The 14,249-nt window shown below is 42.5% G+C and overlaps 1 protein-coding gene across 2 annotated transcripts in view; it reads right to left on the bottom strand.

The window, feature by feature from the left end:
- Nucleotides 1-4,802: 4,802 nt before the first annotated feature.
- Nucleotides 4,803-14,249, bottom strand: part of FREM2 (FRAS1 related extracellular matrix 2) — a 133,918-nt gene continuing 124,471 nt past the window's right edge. The window contains exons 22-24 of one of the 2 annotated variants that reach the window (XM_072976152.1): nucleotides 13,348-13,535; nucleotides 12,989-13,135; nucleotides 4,803-11,553 (exon numbers count right to left, since the gene is read on the bottom strand). In XM_072976152.1, coding sequence (XP_072832253.1) covers nucleotides 11,044-11,553; nucleotides 12,989-13,135; nucleotides 13,348-13,535 — 845 coding nt within the window. In that variant the 3' untranslated portion in view covers nucleotides 4,803-11,043. The remainder of the gene's footprint in view (nucleotides 11,554-12,988; nucleotides 13,136-13,347; nucleotides 13,536-14,249) is intronic. The other variant, XR_012079950.1, reaches the window with a different exon arrangement.

The raw sequence follows: 14,249 nt of genomic DNA, 5'->3' as shown, positions 1-14,249 counted from the left end.
TAAAAAGCGCAACAGTAAGGTTGTCTCAGTGACTTCACACTGGAAGGCTTGTTTCTCACTCCCGCGACGTTTGCTTTGGGCCAGGCGACCCCTCACGCTCTTGTGACAGCTCTATCTGGAACAAGCAGCCTGAAAGGCTGCTGTGTTCGGAGGGGAGGGGTCGGAAGCGCACATGTCACTTCAATTCACAGTCCGTGACCCAGAACCGGTCACGTGGCTCCGACAGGGGAGGCTGAGGAATGGAGGGGGAGGGCATGAAATATTCAGTGAGTGTCAACCTCATACCATACTTAGTGCTCTAAATCAGATTAAATTTGCTCTGAGCCCCACTTGTCTGTCTGCTGGGAAACCACCTCAGCCATTATTGGGGATCACCTCCCTTTCTTCCAGAGGATTATTCAAGAATTCCGAGCCTCTGGTGCTAAAACGTGAGATTCCATGTTCCTGCTTGTCACAGTTGTGACCCTCCTCTGGCAATTCCACGTTGTTGTTGAGCACTGGTCCCCAGGATGTGACTATCGGGCTGGGCTGCTCCTGGTGGGCCCTGAGCCCTCACAGAAGCCCTCCCTGTGGGCTGCTGACTCAATATCACGCATTCCTCCATCCCTCCCTCCAAGGCTGTGAAGGCAAGTGGGACCCTGGTCTCTGCTGTTCTGCCCCATATAGTCTCATTATTAAGGGAACGCTCAACGTTGCAGTCAGTTTCAGCATTTCTGCTGCCCTAATACACCATGCTGCTCCACCCCTTCCCTTGCTGGGGTCCCTAAGATTGATCACTGAGAAGAGAGCCTGGTGGGGTAAGAAAAAGAGATGTTAATAACAGTGAGTGTCATTCCTATTAACTCACTCAACCCCCAGGCTTACGGTGGCATCACTCAGCACGTCACCGAAGCTTGACTTGGTATATCACCTTTGACGTTTGCCTTTCTCTAGGCTTCCCTTCCTAACGTCCCTTCCTGCCTTGACCTCCAAAAGGTCTAGCATTAGTCCTACTTTTCTGTTGTCATCTGACCTTTGTTACCTCATATGCAAATGGGCATCTAACTGATTTTTCCCTTTTCCAAACTGTCTTCTACGTTGTTTTAGTTCATCAAAATACTATTTTTCTGTTTTTCTTTTTGTAAAAATATTTAAATACACCTAAAAGTAGAGAGAATATTATAATGAACTCTCATGGACCCATCACCGAGCTTCAACAGTTACCAAATTTTGCCTATCTTCTTTGATTTACAAAAATCTTCACCCATTTCCCACCCCCCTGGAGCATTTAAAAGAGCTTTTCAGGCAGCATATCATTTAAACCAATATGCAATTGAAATCAGCAAGAACTCTGTGTTGTATAATCTTATCTAATACTCAGTTCATGTTAAAATCTCCCCAATTGTCTCAAAAATATCTTTTTACCTGTGCCTTGCTTGAGTAAGAATCCAGAGTTCTCACAGAGACGGCATTTCTTTCATTGGCCTCTTAAATATCACTTAATCTACAACATGCTCACACTTCCCGTCGCTCTCTATGCCATTTGTTTGTTGGAGAAACTAGGTCATTTGTCCTCTAGAATTTCCTCTTTCTGAATTTCGTTGATGTTGTTTAACATGTTTCTCCAACCCCCGCATTTCCCGTAAACTGGTTAATTAGATCTGGAAGCTTGATTTCATTCAGGGTCAGTTTTTGGCATGAGCCTGCATAGCTGAGCACTTGCTCTCGCATACCGGCAGGGCACGCTCACTGTCTGACCACCTCACACTAAGTGGAGTTGATGGAGTCACCAGCGGCAGGGTTTCCCATCAATATTTCTCGTAATATTTTTAGCATCTATTCTGTCCAGATACATTATTCTCATCGAGTTACAAATGGTATTTTTCTTTCTTCTTTTTTAAATTTAGAATTTTTTAAACAGTTCTTTAGAGACGTATAAAATCATTTGAAAGTAATTCCATTTCTGGGTGATTATGTCACAGTTTGATATATGGTTAAATTCCAGGCATTGTTTATTTTACTTTATTTTATTTTCTGTTGAAGTGTAGTTGATTTACAATGCTAGTTTCAGGTGTACAGCAAAGCGATTCAGTTATGCATATACGTACATATACAAATGGTATTTTTTCTAATTCAACTTTTCTCAGATTTTTCTCCTGAAAATCTCTTATAAAGAAGAACTTTCATTAACTATTTGGTTATTCAACAAAAACTTGAGAATCTACCATATGCTTGATCACTACTAAGCTCAGAAAATAATTTTTTATATTGACCTTATTCCTTAGTCTCCTCCTATGACCTCAAAGCTGTTCACTGTCCAGCCACAAACTCCCTATCTGTGTCATTCCTCATCTCTAATTATACGTCTAATTGATAAGTTGCTCAAAACTGATCAGCTTATAAATTAAGCCTGCCTTCTGGGTTCTCTTTGTCCAAACCCATCCCATCCTTTAATCTTCATTCTTCTCTGAATCCTTGCTGGGCACACCTGCAGGCCCCTTCCCTGTCTCTCATGGTGCACACGTGCTCTGGTTATTTACTGACGTCTCACACACATGTATTTAACTGATGCTCATCCCTGGAGATCTTCTGGAGTTTTTCATATGCTAAGTTCTGCTCCCTCAGTTGGATGCTGAGCTCCTGGAGGCCTCTTAGTGGACTCAGTCTTATGCATTTAGCAATAACATACCCCTCCCTGATATGTAAAATTTAAATGACATGAATCTTCTAAATTTGGTATAGAATCAATCTGGTAGGTTGCCAACAAGTGGAATCCAAATGGTGCTGATAAATAACATGAAATTTCAGAAAGATAATGCGGTCCTAGGAGGGAGAACAATGAAAGGAATGCCCCAAACTTCTTTTCTTTTTAATGAGAGGTGCAGTTTGTAGTAACAGGAAGAAATGCAGTTGCGTAGAGAGAATGTAATGTTTCATCTGGAGAATTTTTGTGAAAAAATATTTCTTTGAATTCAGCCTAATCTAGGGCCTGGGTTTTACGAAGTCAAGAAAATACTGTAAATTTCTATAGGTCAGAATGAAATGAAACACAAATTTTCTTTCTGAAGTTAGCTCACAAAATAATTGAACCAACCTGGTGGCTTTTTGTTGTTGTTGTTTTGTCTTTTTGTTGAGTTGCTGAAGGAAATAGTAAAGAAATAGATCTCTAGACAGATCTCCTCTTCAATAAAAGTCAGGACTGCTTGACTGATACTGGGAAACATGGAATCTGGGAAAGCATGAGATAAGATTCCAGATGCTCCCATTACTGGTGTTACAGAGGACCGCAAACTTGCCCTCATCTTGCAGGGGTGGGGCCCTACCTCAGCCTTCATCTCTGAACCCACTGGCTTGCCAAATCATCCCGGGAACGCCATGGCACTCACGATCCAGGCTCTTCTAGTCCAGGAGACAGAATTCAAGCATAAAATACTTCCAGAAGTTGTTCTATTTTTTTTAAATCAACTAAGACAAAAATTTTAAATCTATTTTTATATATAGTGGCTAACATTTCCAAATCCCAAACTCCCAGATTTATCCCTTCCCACGCCCTTTCCCCTGCTAACCGTCAGACTGTTTACTATGTCTGTGAGTCTATTTATGTTTCGTAGATGAGTTCATTAGTGTCCTTTTTAAAAAAATTTTTTTGGGTTCCATAGATGAGTGATATCATATGATATTTTTCTTTCTCTTTCTGGATTATTTCACTTAGAATGATGATCTCCAGGTCCATCCATGTTGCTGCAAATGGCATTATTTTATTCTTCTATTATGTGTTCTAATGCAGCCTATGTGTGTATGACTCATAGTCTTCTGAGTGGTTTCAACTCTGAGGAAGGTCTGGGGAAAGTTTTGGACCTCTTTTTGCACAGACTCACCTCCAGATACTCTTCCCCTGTTAAGGACCCTGCATGCGTCTCTGACCTGCCCCAGCTTCCTCCGGATATAATCTTACTCTGTCCAATCACCTTCTCTACCACCTTTGCCACTTCGCAATTAGTCACATTTACACATCCCAGGTGAGATCTTAGCGCCTTGGAATGTGTTGTGGGCTCTTGGGGACAGGATTTTCAAAGAGCACTATCGAATTTCCTTCGGGGCTGTTACCTGGCTTGGCTGGCCGGTAGGGAGGAATCAGCGCAGTGTAGGGCCCCACTCTCCTCCTGATGTCTTTTTCCCCTGTCAGGTCCACTCTGACTAACTCTGGTTTGGGGGCTTTTCCCTTAAATTGGGCGCCTCTTGGGTAGTTGTGGCTCTGGCAGGGAGATCGTGCAGCTCACTGTCAGTATCCCCGTGGGGCTGGACCGTGACTCTTCCCTTCCCTGGCTCCCTTCCCCAGCTTCCTGAAGGCCAGGCTTTCTCCCCAGGAGCGTGCAAATCCCCTACCCTATACAGACCTTCTCCTTTCTCTTCTGTGGTTGCTCCACACATTTCCGTTGCTGATTACAACCTTTTTGCTAAAACGCCGCCATTTCTCCCCCGAGTCTTGGAAGTGCCAGAAGCTTGGACACAAGAATTCTTTTTCCCCAACTCCATCTTCATTTGTGTATTTTGCCCTTTGCTTGGATTATTCTTCAATAGCCATAAGGAGCTGTCTTTTCATTTCTTTCTGGTATTGAATAGTGGGAGCCACAAATTAAAATAAATCAAATGATTATGATTATGTCAAGTAAACTTTGCATACAAGTGACTAGTCTCCTTGGCAGGAGAGACACCCCACCCCCAGCCCAGCAATAAATCAGATCAGTTGGTTCATCCTCACCACTGCAGTTTTGGGACAGTTTTCATGGCTTCGCAGGATCTAGTCAACCTGTTCCCTGGGATAAAGGGTCAGTCCCCTAAAGATGCTGTTACCCCCCGGCAGGCCTCTGGCTGTGCCTGTACCTGTTACATCTGCAGGCGGGCACTAGGACCCTGCAGGTAAGTTCTGCTGGGGAGCAGCAGCATTTTACCAGCAGCATCAAGGATGGTAGTGAGAGCACGGGTCTCAGGCTGGAAGCCTGCAGAAGCTCAAGGCTCCGCCAGCAGAATGGAAATAACTGGCCCTCACTGCAAACTACGGGGACTCTGTGATTTTTGAGTGAACAAAAGTTAAAGGCTACACTACAATAACTTGGCCATTTTTATACTTTTATATTTATATGGGCTTTATTTATACTCAACATGTGATGTATTTTGAAGGAAAACAGATGCAGTTATGAAACACAAGCGGTAACAAAAATTACTTTAGACGTAGATTTAAGACGGGATGGCTCCAAATTATTTGCATAATTAAATTCCCAGGGATAAACTTCAATATCCAGCAGATATGCAGTGTCCTAGTAAATATGTGGGGGGAAGAAAAGCTTAGACCCTGTTTGTTTTGGAAGAATTCCCATGAGAAAATCACAAAGGCTATTCAGTTCTGTAAATAATTCTATTACACAAAGTCATGCTACTCAGTGGCTAGATAAGTATAAATTTACTGAGTGTTTTAGAGGGCACTTGGTACAGAAGTAGGCACTTAAAATAATTATAAGACATACAACTCCTTGTCCAGGACAAAGTGTTTTTGTATAGACAAACGGGCTTAAAGAATATCTTGCCAAAAACTTCAATTCCTGAAACCATGGAGAAGGTCCCTGCTTTCTAATTCCTTTTTGTAATGTGCTTAATCTGGGCACATACAGAAATTTTCTGTTAGTCTTACTAATAATTGCCTTTCTATGCTGTAAGTGATTTTTATGATAATGGTCTTTATTTTTAACGTCAGCTTTTAAAATTTTACATTTCTCTTTTCTTTCTTCTTTTTTCAAGTACACCACTGATGTTTCCAATGTCACAGATTGCCCAAACATCAAAAAGAAGAAATATCTGTAGTTGAAATTCACTAGGAGTGTATAAGTATCATGTGATCCGTGGAGGCCACATCGTGGTAGCAGTTTAAGAGTCTTGTGCATTTGATGCTTATATTTTTAAACACTTTAATGTTGCTAACAGTTTAATAATTTTCTTGCCGTTTATTTCATTGCAAAGTATTCAATCACCAAAACAACTTCATCTTGTGATCTTTGGCCTTTTATTGTTGCTCAGTTAAATTCTTAAAAGGGTTTTTTTTTTACATCTTAAATGTCAATGTTGAACTTCCACTGAGAAAATCAAGGCACAGATTGTCTTCACATTATTCAATAGGATGCCTTTGATCTTTTGCAGGAAGTTTTTTTCTTTCTTCCCCTTCATCCACAAGGCTTAACATTCTCTGAACAAAAGGGATATTGCACAAATGCTGTGCTCACTTGCCAGCTTTTGGATGAATGAAAATGCTAATGATGTAGTGAAAATGGTAACAGTTTCAAAACTAAAAGGCGAGCATTACTAGCAGAACGGCCAATCTCAGATTTGTCAGAGAGGAAAAAAACAAAAGTCCATGAAAAAAAGAAGGAAAAAAAATGAAGAAAGGAAGTAAAGAGGAAAGAAAACAAAGTAAAAGGGGATGTTGTTAGAAGAGCAGTTGTTTTGTATGCTGTTGTATTTGCTCTTTAGCAAAACACAATACTGAAAAAAACGTGAACAGCAAATGTCAGGGAAGAGGAAATAAATGCACTTAAAAGACAGGGAAGAAAGCAAAACTCTTTAAAAGTTCGTACATTCAATATTCTGATTTTTCTCCCAACAAAATCAATCAAAAGAGTCTCACATTAGTATATGTTGGTTTATCAAGTTCAGTTCTAAAGAAAGAAATCAGCTTTCTTTCCTTGTTTAAAAGTTTTCTGTGTAATGTTTCTAGGAAAAATTGTAGGAAAATACCATGCACTTCTGTTTTAAAATCTCTTACTGAAATCAAAATAATTACCAAAAGCTCAAGGTTTTTTATTCTTAACTTCAAAGGATATAGAAACAAAGAGAAATAAACAGTGAGGAATATTTTGAACTTATGGATAATATTTTCTAAAAATTCTTATGTCATTACCACATAATACTGGAATCAATTCTAGGAAAAAATCTTAAGGAAACATATTAACCTTTGAATTAATGTCAAAGAAACTCCCAGGGTAGTATGCTTCACAAATGACCATGTGTTGACCTTGAAAAATCTTTGTATGAGTGACTTCAGTTAGATAGGTTTTTCATTTCTTTCTAGAAATGAGATGTTTGGTTTTTTAATATGTGTGTGTGTGTGTAATTATAGTTTCTGGCCAAATTACACATTTCTGGACTGACTGAATATTTGAATTCCATTCATTTGCCATATGGTTAGTGAAAGTACCTGAAGATACCTTACCTTCATTCTTTTATTATTGCTATCATGGCTAGAAAATAATGAAAGTTTCAAAGAACCATAATACACCTGTTTTCAAGTTAATACAATTATGTAAATTCTAAACATGTAAGATATTTGCATCTTTAAAATATCTTTTTCTTTTTCTATTAAAGGACTAAATTGGTTTCTAAGTCAATACTAAATAGATATTTTCAAAATAGTAGCTTAAAATCAAATTCCCAGCTTCTGAAATCTGAATGTCACTACATCTCACTCTGTTACTGTTACAATCGGACATACCTTGATTTGGGGCTGTTTCAACCCTTAGCACTGATTTGTATGAAGAAAGGCTCTCGGTGGATTTTACACAGTTCTGCTTTCATTTTTAAAACTAACCTTGGTGTTGGTACCTTGGAAAAGAATTAGAGGTGCAGTGACTTGATAAAGAGGCTCTTTTGTTGCTTACAGAACCACATCCCTTCGTGTTGGGTCTACAGTTGGTCCTCATCACAAATGCCTTGCAGCAGCAGCAGGGCAGCAGAATTCGAGTGACCTTCTCCCCTATTGTTCAGTGTGTGAGAGGGCGGACTTCAGGAGGCGCTGGTGGTGTTAAGGACCAGAAGAAGAGTGTAAGTGTTATCGCCTATTCTTGGAATGAAGTGGGCCTGTCTGCCATTAAGAGGAAAGGACTACGCAGGGCCACCGACATCTCTGCAAGGTACTTTCTCTGTGTGTGGGTTTGATTGTTAGATCTGTGTTCAGAATGACCCATACCGTGCGGAGGTCTTTAGATGGGGAGGAGTGGGCTCCACAGCTGATGCTGCAGAGCTTTCCAGCCGTGGCTCACAGACAGAGAAGCTCATGCAAATCTCCATCCCTTTAGTCCAGAGCAAGAGCCACATTTGATCATGACCTGCCTGAAGGCAGGGCGGGCAGCTTGGTTTTCATCCCTCCACGTGGCTAACCCTAGGGGAGCATTCCATAAACATTAATGGGGGAATTAACTGAAATAAATAAAACCATCATGAAAACACATTGATGTATTTTCATGCTTCATGCTCATATGCTAAGAGAGCCACTAATGCTTAATACTTAGTTGTGTGTTTTGTGTTTACCATGCAATGTCAACAAGACCTTGTTTTCACTGGAGTCAGAAGCTGCTGGGTACCTAAGGGGCTTTATCGCTCACCTCCTATCTTCTGTAGGAAGTTATTTTAGGTATTTATTCTGATAGTACCAGAATAATTCTCTGACAACAAAATATTAAAACTAAGGCTCTATTTTGCTGAAAAACACAGCATTGTGTCTGAATTTTTATTCCACAAAAAAGTTTTTAAAGATTAAATGTCTTTTAAACCACATAGTAAGTAAATAGATATTAAGAAAATGATGCAGAAGTCTAAGTAATTAATACTTGAGAACGCTGTATCTGCCTACTTCCCACAGGCTCTCTTTTTTCATGGGGAGGAAGGAAGAAAGAAGAGAAGGGGGGAGAAAGAGAGAAGGAGGTGGGCAGAGGAGAGATTGTCCGTCATTAGGAAAGGACATGCTTTGTATGGTGTAAGCTCTCCAACTCATCCAAAGTGGTCTCTTTAGAACAAATCATTGTAGAGAGAAATTTGGTATGAAGCCAACCTGGCCCAAAGACTCAAAACAGACCTCCTGTGATGATGGGTCACTGATGACAATACCAAGTGACAGAGATCCCCATGGGTGTGGGACGGGCTCTGAAGCATCTTGACCACTTACGTACTATAAAGCTGATTGCGAGTCCCTGCTCTTACAGTCTGGAGAAACTGAATCCAGTGCTCAGTAGTAAAAAAGTCCACACACTATTTGAAGCTGCTCAAGTCACACTCATTCCTATACATGTTATGAGGTAGCCAGCAAAGTAGCTGAGCAAAGCTAAAGAAAAAGGGATCATTAAGAGAGTGTTAACATTTATTTGATAAACAAACTCCAGGGCTGTACAGCATAGTTATATAAACCCTTTGGGGAAACTTCTGAATTGTAGGTAATACTTGTAAATTCCGCAGTGGATGGAGACCACAGTCTACCCTATTATCTAAAAGACTTTGGGAAGTGTAGAGCTGCCCCAAAGAAGAAAGACAAAGGTTGGACACTTTTGCCTCTCTCCCAGCACCAGTATAGCTTCCTTTTTTAAGTCAAGAGATGGTTCGTGCTCACAGACACCAGACTGGAAGACTGTTAGCGCCTGCGTGACCTGAGGAGAGGCTGGTCTTCTAAACATCTCCGTTCTACCAGGACGTCCAGCTTGGCCAGGTTGTAACTAGACATGAAAGGGGATCCCAGGTAGCACTGGAGGCTGAGTATTCAGGTATGGTTCGTTTTCTCCTGACCTGATTTTTGTTTGAAATACATTTACTTGCTTTTGGAAGGTTGGTCACTAAACTACTGACATTTCCCCTTTCTGACCCCAAATTCTGCTTTTTGATGAAATCACATTTCCCAGAAAGACCTTCCTGAGCAAGACCACTCACGTTCCTTGGTTTCTAACACTGAAAGCAGTTTTACAAATTGTATTTTTAGATACTGAGACGGACCACACTGCATCAGTTCACTGAACTGGAGACACCAGGGAGTGATGCTTTTTTCTTTGACCAGAGAATATGATCAGTGATGCTGGCCACCTCCAGGATCATCTCTGCAATGACAGTTGCAGGGATTCCTGCTGTTTGAACCAGATGGTGATTAGAAAGCTAATAAAATATCCTCTGGCCAATTTAAGCTTTGGACCTTGTTGTGTGACTATGCACTCTGAGGGTTAACCTCACGTGTCATTGTCAGAATGTTCTTTGAGTCTATAAAGTATGTGTAAGAGGCACTTTGGTGAAACACAGTATATTAATAAATACCACTTTCTCCCTTCACCATCTGAATGATATTTCTCCTGATCATTTATGGATTCAATACTGCAAAACATCTAGGCTCAGTTCTTAGAGAACATTGTCTTGCAAATGTGAATCTAACGCTACGGCATTTATCACCAAAATGTCACCAACCCTCTCATTTCCCACAAATGGGCACCAATAAAGTATATTATCATGCAAGAACTCTACTGTTTCTCACTGTGTACCGAAACAGAGCAGCCTCTCTTCAACAATCCTTTCCAGGCTTAACACATTCTTTGGCTTAATTTAAAATTAAACAAGCAAGTAAAACAAGAAGGGTCTGACAAAGATGAGGAACAACCCAAATCCAAGTTAGTGAGTTCCCTTCCCTTGGTTTTTCCTTCCACTCCCTCTCAAGGAGGAGGAAAGGCCATCTGTGGGTCGAGCCAGCCTTGGTCATAATTCAATGCTGTCTTCACCTGTTAGAAAACTTGTCAATAAACAATGTGTTTATCATTTTTTCCAAGCTACACGTTAAAATCTTTTTAGTAATAAACTGTTATACAATGAATAAACAATGTGATAATTGCACCTTCAAGATTCATACTAACATAGCAACTATAGACTCCTCTGAAGCTTCTCAAAGAGCCTGTTAGCACCGCTGAATAGGGTGGTTTCCACGTGGAAGAGAAAAGGCCTCGGATGTGAAGTGCATTCCTCCCCGCGGCCCATCTATGGCTTCGCCGACCTGTGGCTGCATAGGCGATGCCTTCTTGGCAAGAGGAAAGATGTGGTCTGCGGACCGGGTTTGTCCTTTGACGCATGAACGAGTTAGACAGAACTCGAAGTTCACGAGCACAGTCAGACCCTCCGAGCAGCTTTGTCACCGAAGTCCCCAGTTCTCCGAAGCAGTCGGGTGCCTAGGTCTTCTCCCGGGCCCCCGAAGAAAAGGCCGAGTCCCGCCTGCGCTCGTCAGACCTCAGAGCTGTCGCTGGGGCGGCCCCGCGCGCGCATCATGGGCTCGCTGCCGCCCGCGCCCGCGGGCTTCCTCCGGGCGCGCCGCCTGCGCCTGGACATCAGCACCGCCGCCGCGGCCGTGACCCCCACGGCCAGCAGTCCCACCGCGACGCCGCCCGCCGCCGCGAGCAGGCGCGCCGCCGAGCCGGGGCTGCCGGGCTCCCGGGGGAGGACGCCGCCGGGGGGCACCCTCCCCGGGGCGGCCTGCCTCCTGCCGGTGCGGTCCAGGGCGATGTGCTGGAGGTTCGTCCCGCGGTTGTTCCCGGCGCCGATTTCCCACGCCAGCGGCGGCGCGCTCCCGAGCTGCCTCCTCTTCCTGCTCCGGGCGGCTGCCTGGGGCGTCCCTCTGCTCCCCAGAGAGTGGTGTCGGCGCTCGGCGCTCCGCTTGCCGAGGCCCCGGTCGGCGTTGTCTTTGGATCTTACCGTGTAGATGGTGTGTACGTACCATTCTCGGCCCAGCGCCACCTAGAACACACCGCTCCGTTCATCAGAACATTGCATACTGTGCCAACCTGAAACCTCGCGACTCTTTGCAAGAGAAACGAATGGCAGAGATAATAAACGATAATTTAATTTGGTCTGCAGAATTCATCCACCTGAGATGTTTACGTGTGTAGATGTGCAAGGCTTTGCGTAAAGCACTCTAGAATGTTCTGTGCAGCTCTTAAGGGACCATGTGCTGGTAAGTAATCGGTAAGCTATGACTTGTCAGAGCTGTAGGGAACTCTAAATCACACAGGCTAACGTACTCACTTAAAAAATTAGTAAATGACACGGTTACAGAGAACAAACTAGTGGTTACCAGTGGCGGGGGGCATGGGGATGGGGACGTCCGAGGGGCAAACTACTGGGTGTAAGACGGGCTACAAGGATGTACTGTACGACACTGGGAATACAGTCAACATTTTGTAATAACGGTACATGGAGTGTAACCTTTAAAAATCGTATAAAAATTTTAAAAAATGAGTAAATGAGAACACGTAGCATGGAGTGAATTTCCAATGTCCCTGAACTAGTTAGTCTCAGCGGCAGGACAAGAGCTCAGACCTTCCGCAGCTCAGGACTCTCTCCCAGTATGGCTGGCTGCATATTTACACAGAAGGCCATGGAAAGGTCAGTTTTTCTGCTTTTCCAGGGTCTGTGAAAAGAAGGCATTTTCTGACGGCTCCTTGAAGCCTTCAGGATTTAGGAGAGGTCAAATGCTTTGAGAGTTAACAGTAAAAACAAAAACAAAATTTAAAAAAAATCATACTTCAACTTCTTGCTTGGAAAAGATTCAGAATAATAGACGTGCTTCCTCAAGCTTCCCTCTTTTGGCAGAATAAGGATAACATATTTCTCCAGCCCATCTGGTCTGGACAATTTTTAGTAAATATCCTAAAAGATGCACTTGCTCCCCCAAGGATCCACATCCTTGTGAATACATCTCCAAATCTGTCTCATTTGTCTGCTCGCTGTTGTGGTCTCCTGGGTCTCCTTCTGCCTTCTCTCTCTAGCTTTGGGCTCTCTATCTTGGTCTATGAAGTCTTTAAGAATGGACAATTCTGGGCTGTGCACAATTGTTTTTCTTAGTCCAGCAGTTCACACGTGATCACTCCAAGAACAGTGGTCATGAAAAGTCAACTGAAAGGAGGTTCTGAGTAAGAAGGGCAGGGTTCCCAATAATCATCAGATTTAGATTTCGATTCTGGGCTGAATAAGCGTCTTCATGACATATAGGCTTAACATAATATTAATATCTGAATAAACATAATAATAGCTAACATTTATAGAATGTTCACATTAACTCCGTGCATTATTACGACCACTGCCTTCTACATATGAGATGGCTGAGCCTTCAGATGTGAAGCGACTTGCATGTGGTTACCTAGCTGTTGTAGTGAATGTGTCATTGGCTCACCTGAAAGAGTGGCGTTGAGTCAACTTTAAATCCATCAGATCCAGGCTGATTCACTAAGAGAACAGCTTCCGGGTCATCCACGGCCAGTTTGGCATTAAACAGGACATTTCCAAAACTGGTGGCTTGTGTTTCTGGCTGAGCTTTGTCCTTTAGACAATAAGCAAATGAGGATTGCTGCAGCTAATTACTGCCAACTTTTGCAAGCGCTGAAGGTTTTCCTACTAGTTTTGTGCAAGTGACCATTACCATAAAATGTCATTTGGTTTCATTCGAAAAGATGCTCTTGTTTTAAAAGTCTAAGACAAAACTGCTTAACTTTGAGTATCTACCTAGTTCATTGTTTGGGTCAAAGCACTTACCACAATTTTAAATCTGTACAAAAGTGAAGGAGAATCTGCCAGGCAGCCATATTCTGCATTCGTTGGACTATACTTGGGAACATAGCCGTCCGCTCCGGTGCACAGGAACACCTTCTCAATGCTGCAGTAAAAGGAATCACCCAGATTCTGGACAGGATCCACCATGACCCGACCATAAATGGTATCACCTGAAACAGAGATGTGGGGAGGCTATTTCTGTTAAGTGACAAGGTGCGTCTATGTGGCACTGCGAACAGTTTGTGACAAAAACGACACTAGAGAGTACTTCCTTCTCTTCCTGATCTGGCATCGAATGTTGAAGACCTTTTTGTGTTAGTTTCACGATCTGGTCCCTTCCCAGGCCTCAGAGGAGACCGCTCTGAGACGACCACAAGTACTGAAGATTTAAGGACCCCCATGCTCAGCTGGTAGTGGGAAGAACCTCAAGGCAATGCCTCTAATTTAACATTCATAACATCTCATTGTAGTTAAAGTCCAGTTTATATAAATAAATTAGCTGGCGAGATGTAGCCAAATTAGTATAGAATGACACTAAAAAAAGAAAACATCAGTAAAAAGCTGAGTTAGCTTTGCCTGAGTCAGACAGAGGGTTTAAGGAAAAGCCCTGGTATTTAATCACCTATCTCACAGCTATTACCCAACTCCTACCATGTGTGCTAGGCTCTGGGAATATACCACTGAGCAAGACAGGTACAACTGTTGCCCACGAGCTCCATTCTCAGGTAGCTGCAGTACTTGAGGGCACACAAATTGAAAAAAAATCCAAGGAAAAAATCCAGACTTGTTCCAAAACTCACTTAGAAATAGAGGTTAACTTCCCCAGCATAAAAACCATCCTGTAACATATATCCAACTTCAGTGACCCCCTCCCCCATCCCTGC

The sequence above is a fragment of the Vicugna pacos genome, chromosome 14 (assembly GCF_048564905.1).
Source record: "Vicugna pacos chromosome 14, VicPac4, whole genome shotgun sequence".
NCBI lineage: Eukaryota > Metazoa > Chordata > Mammalia > Artiodactyla > Camelidae > Vicugna > Vicugna pacos.
Note: the sequence above shows the minus strand (reverse complement) of the source record. Positions and strands in the feature narration are given on the sequence as shown.